General features: G+C 63.7%; 8 protein-coding genes across 8 annotated transcripts; 4 read left to right on the plus strand and 4 right to left on the minus strand.

Annotated features, from left to right (window-relative positions):
- Window positions 1-1,092: 1,092 nt before the first annotated feature.
- Window positions 1,093-2,685, plus strand: MICPUN_54403 (lipase; the record flags this gene model as incomplete). The annotated part of the gene is made up of 1 exon (XM_002502804.1): window positions 1,093-2,685. One exon carries the CDS (start codon window positions 1,093-1,095, stop codon window positions 2,683-2,685), a length of 1,593 nt encoding a protein of 530 aa, XP_002502850.1.
- Window positions 2,686-2,966: 281 nt separating this feature from the next.
- On the plus strand, window positions 2,967-6,262 carry MICPUN_104856 (alpha-adaptin protein; the record flags this gene model as incomplete). Its single annotated transcript, XM_002502805.1, has 2 exons — window positions 2,967-3,160; window positions 3,332-6,262. 2 exons carry the CDS (start codon window positions 2,967-2,969, stop codon window positions 6,186-6,188), a joined length of 3,051 nt encoding a protein of 1,016 aa, XP_002502851.1. The 3' UTR covers window positions 6,189-6,262.
- On the minus strand, window positions 6,222-6,903 carry MICPUN_59288 (dynein light chain). Its single transcript, XM_002503168.1, has 3 exons — window positions 6,805-6,903; window positions 6,602-6,673; window positions 6,222-6,500 (listed from the first exon to the last, which is right to left on the minus strand). Exons 1-3 carry the CDS (start codon window positions 6,898-6,900, stop codon window positions 6,300-6,302), a joined length of 369 nt encoding a protein of 122 aa, XP_002503214.1. The 5' UTR covers window positions 6,901-6,903; the 3' UTR covers window positions 6,222-6,299.
- Window positions 6,904-7,116: 213 nt separating this feature from the next.
- Window positions 7,117-7,950, minus strand: DER1.1 (derlin-like protein; the record flags this gene model as incomplete). Its single annotated transcript, XM_002503169.1, has 1 exon — window positions 7,117-7,950. One exon carries the CDS (start codon window positions 7,948-7,950, stop codon window positions 7,117-7,119), a length of 834 nt encoding a protein of 277 aa, XP_002503215.1.
- A 167-nt stretch (window positions 7,951-8,117) lies between these two features.
- MICPUN_112643 (hypothetical protein) lies at window positions 8,118-9,473 on the plus strand (the record flags this gene model as incomplete). The annotated part of the gene is made up of 1 exon (XM_002502806.1): window positions 8,118-9,473. One exon carries the CDS (start codon window positions 8,118-8,120, stop codon window positions 9,471-9,473), a length of 1,356 nt encoding a protein of 451 aa, XP_002502852.1.
- On the minus strand, window positions 8,823-13,322 carry MICPUN_59291 (GH family 89 protein; the record flags this gene model as incomplete). Its single annotated transcript, XM_002503170.1, has 1 exon — window positions 8,823-13,322. The coding sequence occupies one exon, from the start codon at window positions 13,320-13,322 to the stop codon at window positions 9,540-9,542; it is 3,783 nt and encodes a 1,260-aa protein (XP_002503216.1). The 3' UTR covers window positions 8,823-9,539.
- Window positions 13,323-13,687: 365 nt separating this feature from the next.
- MICPUN_105715 (predicted protein) lies at window positions 13,688-15,362 on the plus strand. The gene is made up of 2 exons (XM_002502807.1): window positions 13,688-13,926; window positions 14,110-15,362. Exons 1-2 carry the CDS (start codon window positions 13,773-13,775, stop codon window positions 15,267-15,269), a joined length of 1,314 nt encoding a protein of 437 aa, XP_002502853.1. The 5' UTR covers window positions 13,688-13,772; the 3' UTR covers window positions 15,270-15,362.
- Window positions 15,363-15,425: 63 nt separating this feature from the next.
- MICPUN_59293 (predicted protein) lies at window positions 15,426-16,466 on the minus strand (the record flags this gene model as incomplete). Its single annotated transcript, XM_002503171.1, has 1 exon — window positions 15,426-16,466. One exon carries the CDS (start codon window positions 16,464-16,466, stop codon window positions 15,459-15,461), a length of 1,008 nt encoding a protein of 335 aa, XP_002503217.1. The 3' UTR covers window positions 15,426-15,458.
- Window positions 16,467-16,571: the final 105 nt, after the last annotated feature.

Consider the following 16,571-nt stretch of genomic DNA (forward strand, 5'->3'; position numbering starts at 1 on the left):
CGCCCCAGAATCGCGTGAACTGGGGCTTGGCCAGCGCCGCGAGCGCGAACCTGGCGCACTCGACGCATCGACGGCGCACGCGAAGGAGCCGATGAGCGTCGAACGAATGAGTGCCCTCCTCCTCCCGCGGGTTCATCACCGCGGGGTTCCTGTGCCCCGCGAACACCGCGTCGCACGCGGACGCGAGAAGCTCGGCGTCCTCGCGGTTCACGCCGCCGGCGTGGCGCGACCACGCCCTGGCGTTCGCGAAGAAGAGGAGCGCGGGGAGGAAGGCGCCGTCAGGATTCACGACGTCGGATGCAACTCTCGGGTCTGTGGCCCACGCCACGGGATCCACGCCGTAGCGCGAGCGCCACTCGTCGCGGACGCGGGCCCTCGCGCGTTGCAGGTCGCGACTGGCGCGCCACGCCGCCTGGAATCGGTGGAGGGGACGTCGTCGTGGTCGGGCGTGGTCAGCAGCTCGTGGTCAGCGGCGGGAGGCGAAAAGGCGAGACGGGGTGCCCAACGACGATTCGGGATCTCGGGGTGGGGCGCCCACCTGTATGCGCGACGCGGATCTGATCTCCGCGCGGTTCTGGGATCGTTTCTCCCGGTCTTTGCGCGCCTGCTCCAGCAGAGCCTTCTTGTCCTGCTGCTCCCGCCTGGACGCCCCGCCCAGCGCCACCCTCGTCTTGGAAACGGACCTGAAGTCACCATCGAAGAAGCCCGGTATGCCCGGCATCCTCCTCGACGGACCTTCCGAGGATCGGGACACGCGAACGCCCTTCGCCAGTCGCCGTCGCCCGAAGCGTTCGACGCCGAGGTCGCTCCCCGGGAACCGCAAGGTGGCCGCTCTCCCGCGTGCCTCGATCTGAGACGTGCGCGGAGCGCTCTAGCTCTAAAAGTTAGCGAAGGCCAACGACGAAACATCGCGAAATCGAAAGAAATTTATCGAGCTGCGCGCCAACTGAAAATTGGTGTTACAGGTTGAACGCTTCGTGAGGCCGCGGAAGGCGTTTCTCTTCGTCTGTTCCGAGACGGAATCCCGCGGCCGCTGCCATAGCGTTCGGCGCACCGCAGCGATATTCGATCGAATCGCGCTCGGTTGTCGCGATGAGCAAGAAGAAGGAGGACCTCGAGGCCGAGGTCCAGCGGCTCTTGGCGATGAACGCCAAAACGGTGGACACCAAGACCGATGCCGTCAAGCCAGCCGCGCCGATGGACAACAACAAGTCCAACAAATCGGGCGATGAGTCCACCCCGCTGCTCGAGCCCGAGGACGGCGCTCCGAAAAAGCCGTGGTACGCGTGCTGCACGTTCAGCTGCGGCAACCCTCTCAGCGCTTGCGGCAACCCTCTCAGCGCTTGCGGCAGCTGCCTCAGCTCGGTGCAGAGCACGCTCGGCGTGATGGGGTCGTGGATCGCGGGCGCGCTCGTCGCGCTCCTCGTCGTCTACCTCTGCCTCACGTTCCTCATCCCGCCCGGGGACCACGGCGACAAGCCGCTCAAGTTCGAGCCCGCACACGCCACATCCATGGCCGCGATGGCCTCCGCGGCGTACAGGCCGATCGATAAGATCACCTCGTGGACGTGCGAGCCCTGCCATAAGGCGCATCCCCAGCCGGAGGAAGTCTCAGTCACCCAGGTCAACGAAGCCGACGGGCTCTTCTACACCGCTAAGATCAAGACGGACGAATATCCCGACGGTGCGCTCGTGCTGGTAATCCGCGGTACCATGCTCGAGTCCGCCAGGACGTGGGAGTCCGACCTGGACTTCTTCTACATGAAGACCACGGGCATCGGCAAACACACGAACGATCATTTCGGCCGCAAGAAGGATGTGTCGTGGCTCCCGACCAAGGTCGACGTTCACCCCGGTTTTTTCAAGCTTTACCAGCTGTACCAGAAGAAGATCATTCGCACCGCGGCGGAGGACACGTACCTGGTGCAGAACCAGGGCTATCCCGTCATCGTCGTCGGTCACTCCCTCGGCGGCGCGCTCGCCACCTACGCCGCGTACGACCTCTACGCGTCTGGTTTCAACGTGAGGGAGGTGTGGACCTTCGGGTCCCCGCGGGTGGGCTCCGAGGCGTTCGCGTCCGCGTACGCGCAGGCTCTCAGTCACCGCACGTGGCGCATCGTTAACAACAACGATAAGGTTCCCCACGTGCCCCACTACCCCATGTACCACCACGTCCCCGCCGAGCTCTGGTGCAAGAACGACGACGGCTCTTGCAAAAAGTACGAATCCGGCGACGGGACGGGCGAGGACTGGTCCCTCTCCGGCCACTACCACTTCGCGGGGATGCCCATCAAGTCCCTCGTCGACCACAATCGCGGTATGGGCATCCCCTTCGACGGCGCTCCCACCTTCACGGAAGATGCGCTGCTGACGACGTTCAAGAATGGGCTGTTCACCAAGGATTTCGACCTCATCGTGGGGCCCTTCGACGACCCTTGCGAGATTCGCGAGGACAAGGACGTCTGCGAGGCGGAGAGGGCGGAGTTCATCGAGACGAAGAAGCGCGCGAACGCATGGGCGACCGCGAACGAGCAGAACGCCCTCCAAAAGCTGATGAAGAGGAAGAGCCACAGCCCGTCGCCGCCGCCGCCGAGCCCGCCCCCGGGTCAGCTTGAGTTCATGGGCGTGGACACGGGATACATGCCAGAGGCGGAGAAGTACGGAGAGGCCAAATACGGCAAGTGAACGCGCATCGACGTGAAACGCGCGAGACGCGCGGCCCGCTCACCGCAGAGTGTACATATGATGGCACCTTCGTACTAGTATTAGCAAGGCTGTGGCAATCAGATTTCATTTCCACCTCGTCAGCTCGACTGTCGCATCGCTCGAGAATGTCAGCTCGTATTTCGTGCCCGTTGCGAGTGCGTTTGCCCATAGGTTGCCCTAAAATCAAATCTCGCTCCGTCCACAACTCGCGGAGCGCACGCGGAGGCGCCGCCTGGAGTCAGCGCGCAAGTCCGCGCGCCATGGCGAGCTTCTCGAGCCTCTCTACGGGGCTTTCCACTGGTGGTATTCTCGGGATGCGCGGTCTGAACGTCTTCATCCAGGACATCCGCAACGCGCCGAGCAAAGAGCACGAGCAGAAGCGCGTGGACAAGGAGCTGGCGAACATCCGCAAGAAGTTCAGGAACACCGACCTGAGCTCTTACGACAAGAAGAAGTGAGTCATCGCACGCGTCAGAGTCCCACGCGGCGACGGATCCGGCGCTTCAACGTCCGAACCCGTCGCCCCACCCTCCCGCCTGATGGAGACGCAAAAATCCGCCCCTCCAAGCGTCGTCGTGCTTTAGCAACGACCACTAACCCTCCCCGTCCCGCTCCCACCGCGCAGGTACGTGCTCAAGCTTCTGTACATGTACATGCTCGGATACGACATCGAGTTCGGTCACACGATGGTCGTGAGCCTGATCAACGCCACAAAGTTCGAGGAGAAGCAGGTCGGATACACAGCCACCGCGGTGCTCCTCAACGAGTCTCACGAGTTTCTTCGCATGGTCATCAACTCCGTGAGGGAGGATATCATAGGAAAGTTCGAGCACAACCAGTGCCTGGCCCTGGCGCTCGTGGCGAACGTGGGCGGGCGTGAGTTCTCCGACAGCATCGCGCCCGACGTCCAGCGCATCCTGTGCTCCCCTACCTGCCTTCCCGTCGTGCGAAAGAAGGCTGCGCTGTGCCTCCTTCGACTGTACAGGAAAAACAAGGAGATCCTCGTAGCGGAGACGTGGGCTGCGAAGATGGTCAAGCTCCTGGACAACGAGGATGACCTCGGAATATTACTCGGGGTCATCTCGCTGCTCATCGGCATCGTCAGCCACGACTACCGCGGGTACGAGGGGTGCATTCCCAGTGTCTGCGCGGTGATGCAGCGGCTGGCCCGCGCCAGGAGCGTCCCCCAGGATTACCTCTACTACGGCATCCCCTCCCCGTGGCTGCAGGTGAAGTGCATGCGCGTCCTGCAGTACTTCCCCACCCCGTCCGACCCCGACTATGTTAGGTCAGAGACGGAGGTGATCCACCACGTCCTCACCAACACCGGCTCGGTCAAGAACGTCAACAAGAACAACGCGCTCCACGCCGTCCTCTTCGAGGCGGTCAACCTGGTGACCAACCTGGATTTACCCGACCAGAAATCCCTGCTCGCCGAGTCCGTCGCGGCGCTCGGCAGGTTTTTGGACGTCAACGAGCCCAACATCGTGTACCTGGGCATGTCCGGGCTCACCAGGGTGTGCGCGCCGGACACCATCAAGGCGGTTCAGTCGTTCAAGTCCAAGGTTGTGGACAAGTTAAACGACGCGGACATCTCCATCCGGAAGAGGGCTCTCGACCTGCTCTACGAGATGTGCGACGAGACGGTCGCGAAGGACATCGTCGACTCCCTCCTGCGATACCTCATCACCGCGGACTTCGCCATCAGGGAGGAGTTGGCGCTGAAAACCGCGGTGCTGGCGGAGAAGTACAGCGCGGGTAACGCCAGATGGTACCTCGACGTGGCTTTAAAACTCGTGGAGAAGGCTGGCGATTTCATCTCCGACGACGTGTGGCACAGGGTGGTTCACGTGGTGACGGACGCCCCCGAGCTGCACGTTCACGCCGCGAGGGTGGCGCTGGAGAAGCTGAGGCTTAACTCGTACGAGGAGAAGTTTGTCCGTCTCGCCGCGTACTTTCTCGGCGAATTCGGCCACAAGCTCGGCGCGTCCGAGCCCCCGTTTGCATACGCCAAGCTGCTCTTCGAGCACTTCAAGACGTCCTCCCCGACCACGCAGCAGATCATCCTCACGGCGCTGGCTAAGATATCAATGCACCCCGGCGCGGACGATGACCTCCGCGGCAGGCTGGGTATGCTGTTCAGGCAGCACGCGTCGAACAAGGAGGTTGAGCTGCAGCAGAGGGCGGTGGAGTATTACGTGATGACCAACGTCGGGAACAACTCTCAGAAGCTGAGGAGCGTGATGGACCCCATGCCGGAGTGGAACACGGGCAGCAGGCAGAGCAAGCTGGAACGCCACCTCGCCACGCAAAACGCGGAGGCTGCGGACGCGGTGCGGGTGAACAAGGCGCGGGGCGGCGGCGCCATCGCGCCAATCGCGCCCCCGCCCGAAGACGTCGAGCCGGGGACGCCCATACCCACGATGGGAATAGCGGATCTTCTGGGCGGGGCTCCGGTGCCGAGGGTGAACGGGAACGGTCCTGCGGCGGCTGCCGCGGGTGGGGAGGCGAACGGCGCGGCGGCGTCGCCGGCGGCTGCGCGATGGGGCCAGGTCAGGGCGGCGGTGGTTGACCCCATGAGCGACCTCCTGAGCGGGCTCGGGGTGCACCCGGGGCAGCCCGCGGCGGCGGCGCCTTCGGCCGCCCCCGCGGCCGTCGTGGATCCGCTGGCCGCCTCCGTCGCGGGTATGGGTCTGTCCACGGCGCACGCGGCGCCCCAGTCCAACCCGGTCCCCACGATCAACGTCGCGGATTGCCTCAAGAAGCTGTACGCGGCGGACAACGGCTTGCTCTACGAGGATCCCAACGTGCAAATCGGGGTCAAGTCGCAGTGGCAGGGTAACCAAGGACGGGTCATGTTCTACGTCGGCAATAAGAGCCCGGGGACGCTGACCGACGTGGCGCTGGAGCTGACTGGCAACGTCCAAGGGCTGCACGCGAGGCTGGCGGCGCTCCCCGCGCAGCTGGAGCCCAAGAAGCAGCAGCAGGTGCTGCTCGAGCTCGCCGCCGCGGGCGGCTACCGCGCCGCGCCGGGCCTGAGCCTTCGGTACTCCGTCCCGGGCCAGGCGCCTGTTCAGGTCCCGCTCAAGCTCCCGTACGGCCCGCATAGGTTCATGCAACCCTGGAGGCCCGCGAACCCGCAGGAATTTTTCGCCAAGTGGCAGGAAGCGTCGGCGCGACACTCCGAGGCGAAGGTTGTCACGGTCGCGCCCGCGATGGCGCAAGGCGGGTTGGCCGCGATCCAGGCGGCGCTCTCGTCCGTTCGGATGACCCCGCTGCCCGGAATCGATCCCAACCGAAAGAATCTCACCGCCGGGAGCTTCGCGCGGTACGGCGGCGCGAACGGCGCCGAGACGTTCGCGCTCGCGAGGGTAGAGTCGGATGCGAACAATCCCGCGGTGTTTCGCGTTACAGCAGCGTCGGTTGACGCCGCCACGGCCGGCGGGGTGCTGGAGGCGATCCTGTCGCAGATCGTGCCGTGAAAAGGAGGTGGTTTCGGCGGATGCCCGTAAGTCTTAGCAGATGCGGTGGTTGTGAATTACACGAGATGCTGTACACACGCGCGGCTGCTGCTATTCGTTCGTCTCTCCCGTTTAGATTGCTAGCCAGTACACCGTGGTGATGCACTGGATGGTGTTGTTCTCCCACTGCACCGTGTGCTTCCCGTCAACGTTGGAGTCCCACAGCGCGGTGCTCGCCGTGTGCATCCCCGCCCCGGCCTTCTGCACGAAGTTGACGGTGCAGACGAACTTGAAAGGCTTGTTCAAGGCCGCTAGCCTCTTGAGGCAACCCTCCTGCGAAGCGCGGGGATGGCGAGGAAAATCGGGTCAGAGAGTGCCGTTGGCGGGCGGTCGAGGGAGGAATTCGCTCGGCGCGATCTGGGGCTGGGACTCACCACCACGTTGGACGTCCACTGGTTCACCTTCGTGTGCATGAACGCGCTCTCGCCCACCACCTTCTTGATCTCCTGCTCGATGCGACGACGGCGGGGTCGGACGGTCAGTCGCTCGGTCGCACGGGGCACTCTGGGAACTTTGGGCGACTTCATGTGGCGGTGTCGGGGGATGGAGACGGGGGGTTGGTCGGCGCGACACGCACCTCCTTGATGAGCGTGTCGATCTCATCGACGGTCACCAGCTGGTCCTCGGAGAGGCCAGAGATGAGACCGTCCTCATCGGGAACGGCAGCGACCATCGTGGCTGGCGCGCTCGACTCGTGTAGCCTTATTTGGGTCGGGCCCCGTCACTTTGCTTGGGTCTTGGTCTAATTTCACGCAAAAAAAAAAAAAAAAAAAAAAAAAAAATTTTGTAATTTCATGCGTGCCAACCCGCCCGAAGCATCCTTTTTTTCCGGCTGGTGTTCTTCCCTCGTGCTCAACCCTTGTCTATGCTAACGAACGTGTCGGACGGATCACTCGCCTCCTCCTCCCAGGGCACGCGCGATCGCGGCGTTGCCCTCGCCGCCCGCGTTCCCGCCGTCCCCGTTCCCGTCCCCGCCGTTCCCGTTCCCGTCCCCGCCGTTCCCGCCACCCGCCGCCCTCCCTCCGAAGAAGACGCCGCGGACCCCTCCCTCGCCGCCGTTTCTCTCGCCACCACCTACGGGCCCGTCCACCGCGGCCTGTCCGAACGCGTACCTCACCAACGCGGGCGTCTTCAGCACGCGTCTGTTCGTCATCGTGGGGTAGACGTCCTCCAGGAAGTAATACACGTGACCCGCGGCCATGCCGAGGAGATCGACAACCGGAGACGACCCGAGCATGCACGAGAAGATCAACAGCACCCACGGCAGGTACGGCGCCGTGAACGAGAACAGCCCGAGGAATGACATCTGCACGTAACGGTTCCGTCGGCCCCAGACGTACACCATCATGAACGTGAGCGACGCGCCCAGGAACTGGATGTTGATGAACGGCGCCACCGACGACAGCAGGGCGCTGCCAAAGAGAAGCATGTAGAAGAAGTCCGCGGATCGTCCTCGGAAGGTGCCCTCCTCGAGGAGCCGACAGTACCTCGAGAGGAAGAACATGTGGAACACGAAGTCCATGCCGAGCGAACCGAAGAAGAAGAAGTTGGTGAACAGGCGCCACAGCTGGTACTTGCGGAAGATGAGGTGCGAATTATAGTAGACCGAGAAGGGCGAGATGAGCTCGAGGGCGCAGCCCGCGGTGGTCAGGAACGAGAGCGTGAGGTAGCTCCTCGTCACCACCGGCATCTGCCGGTACCACTGCTCCAACGTGACGGCCATTTCGCCCGAACCCGCGCGCGAACCCGCCTCGGCGCGTCTCGTTCTGAGATCCCCCGACACGTCCGAGGAACTTCAAGTTTGTGACTCGCCCGAGCCAATCAGCTCTCGAGTTTTTTCACACAAAGGTGCCCAGCAGCCGGGCTCTCATCAGCACACGTGACTGCGCGATGGGGGACAAGGTTAAGATTCTCGCCTTCGGCGACGTGAACGGCAACTTCGACAAGCTGTTCAACACCGTCGAGCGGCTGAACGAGCGCGCGGGGCCCTTCTCTGCTTGCCTCTGCTCAGGTCGGTTCTTCCATCCCGACGGTTCAGGGAACGATGAGCTCTTACCCTACCTCCAAGGTCGATTGAAGGTCGCCGTGCCCACCTACTTCATCGTCGGCGGCGAGGACGCCAACCCGGTGGACGGACTACCCGCCGACGGCGGCGACCTGTGTAAAAACCTCACGTTCCTCGGCCGAGCGGGCTGCCGACGCCTTCCGAACGGCTTGAAGGTCGCCTACCTGTCGGGAGCGTACGATTCGAGGAGATTCGACGAGAGCGGAGTGTTCCACCGGGGAGGAAGCTCGTTCAAGCCGTTCTACCTGCGCGAGGACGTCCAGCGCGTGGTGGACGCCGCGCGTACCGGCGAGGAGGAGGAACTCGCGGGCGTGGACGTCTTGATGACCGCGGAGTGGGGCGAGAAGTTCGACACCCTGCTCCCCGAGGACCAACCGGCGCCGCTCGCCGCCCGCGCGGTCAACACCCTCTCCCCCGCGGTCACCACGCTCGCTTCGTCGGTGCCCGCGAGGTACCACCTCGCGGGCACCGAGGGCGTGCACCTGCAGCTGCCGCCCTACAGGAACGGGCTGCACGCCACGCGGTTCTACGGCCTCGGCGCGGTGGACGGAAATTTGGGGCAGAAATTTGTCGTCGCGCTGGCGGTGACGCCGACGGTCCAGCTCGCGCTCGCCGCGGCGAGGGACGGAGTCGAGGAGGGCGCGGACGCGACGCCGTGCCCTTACATGTCCAAGCCGCGTCCGAAACCTTCGGCGCCGACGCCGGAGGTGGTTGGACCGGTGGCGAGGGACGACGTCGACGACGAGTGGTCGCGGGGCGATCATAAGGACTTGGAGGGCGGGGAATGGCGGTGCGGCGAGTGCGGCAACGTCAACCGCGCGCATCAGCGGGACAAGTGCAACATGAAGCGATGCGGCGCCCCTCGCGAGGGGTTGGAGCTGTGGAGGCTCGAGTCAATGCACGGATTCAACGCGAGGGGCGCGAAGCGAACGGCGGATGGCGACATCATGTCGGGGTTCCAGGCTCCGAAAACGTACACCATGATGACTCGGGAGGAGGCGGAGGCGGAGGCGGCGAGGGCGGCGGAGGCGGCGCGAGAGGAGGCGGCGCGAGAGGAGGCGGCGAACAAGAAGCAGAAGAAAGGGGACGCCGAGAAAACCTCGCTGTACGCGTCCCAGAAGCCGATGTCGCAGAAGGCGAAATACAGGAAGGGGACTAGGAATCCGCAGGCGTGGCGCTAAGTAGGCTGCCAGAGCTCGGCGGCGAGCTCCCTTTTCTTTTCCTCTCTTTAATAAAATACAACATTCTCAGCCGAGCAACGGTCTGCGTTCGTCGTGAGGGTACGAGTCGTACCGCTCGTACGGGCGGGCGTCGAGTTTGCTCGCCCGGTGGCTCGCGACGCACGCGATGAAAACCGTCGCGCACACGCCGGAGACGACGACCCAGACGGTGGAATCGACCGACCTCATCGCTCGCATGACGTCGGATCCGCTCACGTCCGCCTTTTCCTCCATCAGCAGCTCCTGCTCGGCGTCGAGGTAACCCTCGTGGCGACGACGCTCCGTCTTCTCCAGACGGTTGATCATCTCCTTCGCGGTCACCCTCTTATTCTTCTTGCGATGAACCACCTCAACCTCCTCCGTGTCGGACTTTTCCGACTGCGCCAGCCACATCGCGGCTTTGGCCTTCGCCTCCTCGTCCTCGCGGATGTACTCGGGTTCGCCGAGGATCGGCGAGTTCTTGATGGCCTCCTTGTACTTCCAGTAGACGTTCTTCGCAACCTGTAAGGGGTCTCCCTGGGGTTCGGTGGTGAACGATTTGCCGGTTTCCTCGACCCACGCGCCGACGATGTCGGCGTCCTCGCGCTCCCATGCGTCCTGGTCCCAGTCGGGGTGGACGGCGTGGGGAATCGGCGATGGACGCTTCGCGTCCTCCGCCTCGATCATCTCGATCATCTCCGCGGCTGTGGACTTGCCGTCCCGCGGGTTAGCCTTCTCGGACTCCCCGGGGTTCCTCTCGGAGTCGCTAGAATGCTTGCGGTGCGAGTGGTGGGAGCTCGAGTGATCTTTGTGATGGGAGGACTGGTGCTTGGTCTCGGCGGAAAAGGCGCCTGGGGTAGTGCAGTGCATCTTGCCGGTGTCATCCGGAGCGCAGCTCAATTCCTTCACGAGCTCCTTCTTCTTAAGGAGCTCTTCCTCGCCAATCTTCGCGACCTTGGCGTTCTTCTTCTCCTTCTCCTCAGCCTTCTCAATCGTCGTCACCACTCGGCGCAGGAAAGCGCTCCAGCGGCGATAGTACAGCCCCTGGTCGCCCTCACCGACCCTGCCCAGCATACCGGACCACTGCCTGTTGGAGTAGTCGTGCATCGGGTGGCCGAGGGGCGCGCCGAGCTTGGAACCCGAGGGGCCGAAACCGGAGATGAGAGAACGCGCGGATCGCTCCAAGTTTGCCTCATCCGACTCCTTATTGCGCTTACCCGCCCAGGACTTGGCGGACTCGATGTAGTTACCGAGGAGGAACCCTTTGTGCGACCTGAGAAGCGCATCCATGTCGTCGAGCAGCTCCAACATCTGCGTGCCGTACATCTTAGCCTCGGAGGCGTTGTTGGAGTTGAGGGAATCCCTGATCTGCGTCGCGAGGACGTTCGACTGCCTGGCGAGCAGCTGCCTCCCCACGTCCACGATGTCGTAGTCCACGCGCGTCCCCGCGCCGTTAGCCCGCAGCGTGGGCGCCGCGTCGATGAGGGGCTTGAACGCGTAGTCCACAACCTTGGCGGCGTCGAAGTAATCCGGCGAGAGTTCATCCGCTCGGAGCGACGGCTGCCACGAGCACGCGTCGCGCACGTGGTCCTCATCCTCGCCCTTCGCGCGGGCTCCGTACACCGTCTTACCCAAAATCTCCCAAGCTTCGCGTGCGCGATCGTACGCCTCCTCCTTGCCCATCTCGCCGTGCTTGGCGGGGTCGTACCACTCCCCCGGGCCGAGGTATCCGGGCGAGCCCGCGATTGGGTTGTTGCCCACGATGAAACCCGCGAGGAAGGCGCCTTGTCCGGTGCCCACGGGTAAGGTCGTGGGCGCGGGCTGGCGGACGGAGTAGCCGCCGTAGCGACGTCGGGAGTAATCCGATAGGAACCAGTCCACGTCGACGCCCTTCTCCGACTGCGACGTCAGCGCCGCGAGCTCGTACACGACGGGATTTTGCTCGACACCCTCGGCGGTTATTCCAAACCCCACGAGCTGGGACTTACCGACTTTACGCGAGCCGTGCGTCGCCTCGCGGGAGACCCTCTTATTATCCGCGAGCATCCTGCGCGATGATCCGACCCGGGTGCCGCGTCCGTGAGTCGTTCCCCGCTCGCCGTCGCGACGGGACGCGAGGGAGTCCATAGCGGCGGCGGGCCCAGTCGCAATCGCACTCAGCCGGCCCCGCATTCCCAGGTTACCTCCGTGGTTGTGCTTCACGCACCACACGAACGGCTGTCCGGCGAAGTGCACAGGCTCGCGAAGGTAGTACGGGTCCGTCTCCGCCGCGCTGTCGAGCACGAGCATGTCTCCGATGTCAACCGACCGAAGCAGCGCCCCCCTGCGACCCTCGTTCCAGAACCGGGGGTTCCTGCGGAAGGCGTCCGACTGGAACACCCACGTCGCGCGGGGGTCCGCCGAGCGCATCGCCGCGAGCGTCGCCGCGCCCACTCGCACCACGTGCGTTTCGGAGAAATCATCGTTCGGGTCGCGAATCTCCCGGAAAGTGTCCGCCAGGTAGAGGTGGTCGGTGCCAAAGTCCTCGACAAGCTGCTTGGTGAAGGCGGCGCCGAGAGACTGGAACAACGCGTCGCTCGGGTCGAGGAAGTGAACGGACCGGACGGAGTCGTCCTTCTTCGCGTATTTTCCGAGCTCCGCGTCCTTCTCCTGCTTCTTCTTCTTAGCGCTCGACTCGCGGAGAGCCAGGTCGGCGTGATGCGACTCCTCCTCCTTCTTCTCGTCCTTCTTCTCCTCCTCGTGGTGATGACTGGCGTGATGCACCTCGGTCCTCTCCACCTTCTCCACCTTCTCTTCTTCCTTCTTCTCCTCGTGGTGATGCTTCTCCTCGTGGTGATGACTGGCGTGATGCACCTCGTGCTCGCTCCACTTGCTGTCCTGCTCGACGAGGAGCGCGAGACTGTCGTCCCCGTCCCGCGCCGCGGCGTGCGCCTTCCCCCCCTCCTCCGTCGGTGCCGGACGCTTCCGCTCGCGGTGGTCTCTCTCGACGGTGGTCTCGCCCGTGAGCCAGTTCTCCACGCGGCGGAGCTTCGCCTCGGGAAACCTGCGCGCGATCGCCGGCGGGACGTGCCCGTTGAACCCCGGGAGCACCGGCGTCATGCCGAAGTCGCGCATCAGCTTCACGGCGTCGCGCTGAAGATCCCACTGGCGCTTCAGCCACTTCTTCGGTCTACCCCCGGTCCACGACCCCTGCGCGGCGCCGTTCCGCGCCCACGCCTGGTGCGCGGGATCCCCGAACCACTCCTCCACCTCCGACTCCTTCAGCCCGAAGTCCTTCGACGTGAGCACGCGCATCCACACCTGCTCCACCCCGTTGAGCGCCATCGGAGTGTTCACGCCGTGGAGCGCCATCCACTCGATCTCCTTTTCCCATCGCTCGTAGTCCCAGAACGCGGTGCTGTAACTGAACGTCTCGGGATTCATGTACACCGTGCGCTCGAACGGGAGGTTAACGACCACCCCCGCGTCGTCCACCGGCGGGAGCGATCCGCGAGGGACCGAGTGAAGCTGGTGGCCTCCAGTCGCCTCCCAACCCAGGTGGGCGCCGCAGAATCGCCGGAGGTAGTGGTGCAAGCCCGCCGCCTGCTCGACACCGGTAGATCCCGCGATGGAGATCGTCCCCGGCTTATCCCCGTTCTGGATGGAGAAACACCGCGCGCCTTCGGCGCACCCGCCGTCGCGGTGTCTCCCTCGAAATTCGATCAGGTTCGACCCGGCATGGTTGGGCAGGAGCCGCTCCATGAGTCGCGTCACCGGGTCGATCGAGTCCTCCTTCGACGCGCCGACCGTCAGTAAGGTCGTGAGGACCAATAAGGTCGACACAAACCGCATGTTCGCCCCTTGTCTCTCCCTTGCGCGCGCCTCTTTCGCGCCGAGACGACTGCGTGGGGCTCACGAAGAGGCTGGTGGTGTTACAATTTTAACCGATCCTACGTGGCTGGCAAATAGTCTAATCGAATGCGACTGAATTACGACGCGTAACTGAATACGATGTGCGGTATTTCCGAATTACGTAATTTGGGAAATCGACTGACACCTCGTCGGTTGGGATCCCAGAAATGTGCTTGAAAATGGACAGCTTCGCAGTCAGGTTTTTGTCACGATACTGAATGTGTCCGATCGATCGCCGAAACGGTCCGAGGACTCGCGTGTACTACAGCGGTTACCTCTGCTGAAGGGTCGGTGTCAGCCCGTGAAGCTGCGTTACCGCCGGCGCTTGGTTACTGTGCGCGGCGCCCGCCGACTCCACTCGGCTCGGCAGTCGTGTCCCACGCACGTAAGATGATGGACATCGAGGCTGCGCCCGTCCACCCCGAGAGCGCGCCGCTCCTCGGCGCGACGAGCGTCGAAACACCCGCCTGGCGCAGACGCATCGCGGTTGGGGCGTCGATCTTTGGAACCGTCGCGCTGTGCGGCGCCGCGGTGGTGGCCGGCGGTGAGTTTCGGTTCCACGAAACGCGCGCCGACTCGTCCCAAACTTTGTTCTCGATCTTTCTCGCGCGAGATGGTCCGCGATACTCTTGATTTCGCTCCCATCGTCGCGAACGTCGCTGCCCATCCGGTCGACCCAATCATCTTCAAGATCTCACCAACACCTCCCGCCTTCTCCGCGCTGCAGGCAAAGGCGCTCGGGACTCGGCCCGCCTCGGCGAGGCGTGGAACCCCGCGACCTGGAACCCCAACACGTGGAACACCTGGAACCCCAACACGTGGGCCAACGCGTGGACCCCCACGCCCCAGCCCATGCCCACGCCCGAGGTCCAGCAGTGGACCCAGCCCCAGCCAGCCACCGCCGGGTGGGACACCTCCGTCAACTACAACACCTGGCCGGGTGCGCCCGCGGACCCGCAGGCGTCGCTTGGGCAGTGCCAGTCCTCCCTCCGCGACTCCGCCGAGATGGTGCAGCTGGGCACGTACATACCGCCGGAACAGTGCCAGGCGCTCGTAGTGTGCGCGGGCTCTCCGAGGGCGTCGTCCACCGCCGAGTGCACCATCGCGCAGCACGTGCTCGAGTACATGCTCACAGGCGAGAAGCAGAAGGGGTACACCGACCAGGACAAGGCGACCTATCTCGGCTACTGGAACTATCATCTGCACACGCTGTGCGGCGACGGCGACGGATGCGAGCAGAAGTACCCGGCCGACCTGAGGTACCTGCGCACCAGGATGGACTGGTCGGCCAAGCTGGATCAGACGTACGACGAGGACGCCAAGACCCGGCTCTCCGGCATCCTCAACGAGATGGACCGCTACTACGAGAAGCGCGACGCCATCTCGCCCTCGAGCATCATCATGACCAAGTCGCACGAGTTTGACGGCACGTTGATGAACGTGTGCAATAAGCGGATCGTGCTGACGAGCTCGAGGGATTCGGAGGAGGTGTTCGACTCCGGGTTGAACCTCGGATGGTTCACGTATCCCAAGGAGGAGTCGCGGGAGACGTTTGACAAGTATTACGCCCTGTGGAACGGCTGGAAGTCGTGCTGGGAGTCCGCCGCGGAGAACGACCTCAACTCCGTTCTCTTCGACCTCGACTACAGCCAGCTCACCACCGAAGGGTCGTTCAGGGCGGTCGTCATGCAGATGACGTACGAGATTGCCCAGCTGCTCAACCTGCAGGACGTGGACATGGGCGGCATTGTGGAGAAGGTGCTGCAGCGAGACTTTCAGCGCGAGCTCAACCCGAGTTTGACCACGGGAGGCCTGCCCGTGAAACAGCCGGGAACCCTCGGGAAAGGCGAGTCGAAGCCCGTGGGGCCGCAGTACATGTTCTGGTGAACAGCCGGACGAGTAGATAAGCGCTGAGCGTAGCGCGCCTGCGAACGAGTAGCTTCATCAAATTGTAACCACCAGGTGAAGAATTTATTTTTCAAACTGTCGGCGTCGAAGCTTGCGCCTCCCCTGATCTGCACTACGCGACGACGTGATCAGAACGATAAGGCAAAAGGTGAAATTTCAGCGTCTAATCTAGTTGAAGTAGGAGCACTCCCCGTCGGAGTTGTAGTTGAGCTGGCACAGGAGTCTGAACGTGTCGGGCGTGAGCGGCTTTCCGATCCACTCGAGCGGCTTTTGCTGGAAGTACTTGCCCACCGGCAACCCTCGCTCCGCTCCGCTGTCGTCGCTCAGGCTCGACCGCCACGGGTCGATGTTCGACACCTCAGGCACGAACGCCTTAACGGATTGGATGACGGCGTCCATGTTCCACGCCATGTCTTCGTAACGCACCTGGAGAGTGCTCATCGACGGATCCGCCAGGAGGTTCCTCGCCATGACCATCTGCTCCATGTAGTACCCCTGGTTGAAGGGGTGCTTCTCGCTTGTCCAGGAGAAAGGGTGCCTGGTCAGCACCACAAACTTGACGTTAACGCCGAGTTTTGCGGCGGCGTCCCGGATCTTCGTCGGGCGGCAAAGGTTCTGCGGGGTCTTGTCCATGAGCACAGGCTTGGACATGTCCCACCACTTGTGGGCGAAATCCTTGTATGCGTACGCAAACTCCGCCGCGGTGACGTCTTCGGGGTCGCAGTGAACGTTCTCGTTGATGAACCCCATGTCCTCGAGCAGCACCGTGTTTTCGCACTGCCAAGTGTTAGATTTACATAAGTCGGTGATGACGCCCGAGGTGCCCAACAGGCCCTCCAGCGCGGATGTCCCCGAAAAAGACATGCCCAGCACGATCAGCAGCGTCTTGCCGGTGAAGTCCACGTCGGGCAGGTTGGCGAGGTTGAGATCGGTCACCAGCCCGGTCTTGCTGAAGCGGCGTTTGAGCAGGTCATCGACGCCGAACTGTCCTCCGCGGGCGACGAACGCCACGCACGCGAAGACGAAGACGGCGCCCGCCGCGATCGCCGCGAGCGCGCGCCTGGGGGTGGCCCCGAAGATGCTGCCGTGCGCCTTGGCCGAGACGCCAGCCTCCTCCACCAGGAGCGGGGAGGCCTCGCCGCCCAGCCTACCCGCCGAGGAGCGGGTGCTGACCATCGTGTCTAAGCGTCGTTTCCCGCCGGTCGGACTTGCGAGCCGCGAACCTCCACGGCGCGCGCGTCGTCAGTGGCGCAAGTAGGGCGCAGATCTCCCGACAGGGTG

This window comes from Micromonas commoda, chromosome 6 (assembly GCF_000090985.2).
Source record: "Micromonas commoda chromosome 6, complete sequence".
NCBI lineage: Eukaryota > Viridiplantae > Chlorophyta > Mamiellophyceae > Mamiellales > Mamiellaceae > Micromonas > Micromonas commoda.